We start from the raw sequence: 1,051 nt of genomic DNA on the forward strand, positions 1-1,051 counted from the left end.
CTATCTATCTATCTATCTATCTTGAGTTGGGTGATTACTTCCTGTGGGTTCATCACTATGAGCGACCCCTTTCACATAGCACCCATTCATTTGATCCAATGTTTTAATAAAAATATTGATTATAGCTGCTTTAATGAACAATCACAATGACTTGCAGGAGCGTGTATCTGCATCTAATGGTAAACCTCTTCTTCCACTTCCCCATTCTCGGGGCCCAACCCTGCCGCTGACCCCCCTCTAACCTCCGGGGAGCAAATAACATACTGCAGACACAGCACATAAACACAGGAGGGGCACTCGAGAACAGGGTTGTTGTCGCTTCAACGACCCATAAAAAATACAACGTAGAAAAATTCCCTGCATTATGCAATTTAATGTTACATTCAGATTTAAAGACCTAAAAGGAGAATATATTACTTTATTTGAACTTTTTTTTGCAGTGTATCTGAGTGGGGAAATGATAAGTGCCTAGGATTGTGGATTGTCAGGAATGTAGACACAATTACTGACTTTAAAAATCCAACCTCTCATCAGGTTTAGATCATGCACACATGTTTCATATTGACAGACAGAGAGACAGACAGACAGACAGTACCTGGTATATCCATGAAATCCTCCAGGTTGGGCTGCAGTGGAGTCAGGCCCGGCTGGATTATATCTGCATTGCTTGTGTACGCTGAGGAAGAAGAGAACATAATACCAAACATGAGAGAGAGAAACGTGAGTGAGTGCATCTTTTAATATGTCTGCCTTACTGTGTGTGCTTTCTTTCATCATAGGGAATTTTCCTTATTTTAAGGGTGAGTCCCTTTGGCTGACTTGCTGACTCATCAGCCAAGAAAGCAAATAAGTGTATTTCCCAAAACGTCAAGTTTCATTTTAAAATCACTCATGACTAACTAAGTAACAATCAAATGTAAAATAGTGTTAAATCTTGATTGGTGTGTGGACGCATTTCTTTTGTTTGTTTTTTAAAGATTATTTTTTGGGGCTTTTCCCTTTATTACAGCTGCTAGGCATAAAAGGGGGAGAGAGATGGGGGGGGGGGGGG

The 1,051-nt window shown here is 40.5% G+C and overlaps 1 protein-coding gene across 4 annotated transcripts in view; it reads right to left on the bottom strand.

Annotated features, from left to right (window-relative positions):
- Nucleotides 1-1,051, bottom strand: part of mlxipl (MLX interacting protein like) — a 28,226-nt gene that overhangs the window by 15,620 nt on the left and 11,555 nt on the right. For all 4 annotated transcript variants that reach the window (XR_004334538.1, XM_032532689.1, XM_032532688.1 and 1 more), the window contains one exon: nucleotides 596-676. Coding sequence is in view for 3 of the 4 variants with exons in the window: in XM_032532689.1 (XP_032388580.1) it covers nucleotides 596-676 (81 nt within the window). In the remaining variant the exon portion in view is untranslated. The remainder of the gene's footprint in view (nucleotides 1-595; nucleotides 677-1,051) is intronic.

The sequence above is a fragment of the Etheostoma spectabile genome, chromosome 13 (genome assembly GCF_008692095.1).
Source record: "Etheostoma spectabile isolate EspeVRDwgs_2016 chromosome 13, UIUC_Espe_1.0, whole genome shotgun sequence".
Classification (NCBI taxonomy): Eukaryota; Metazoa; Chordata; class Actinopteri; order Perciformes; family Percidae; genus Etheostoma; species Etheostoma spectabile.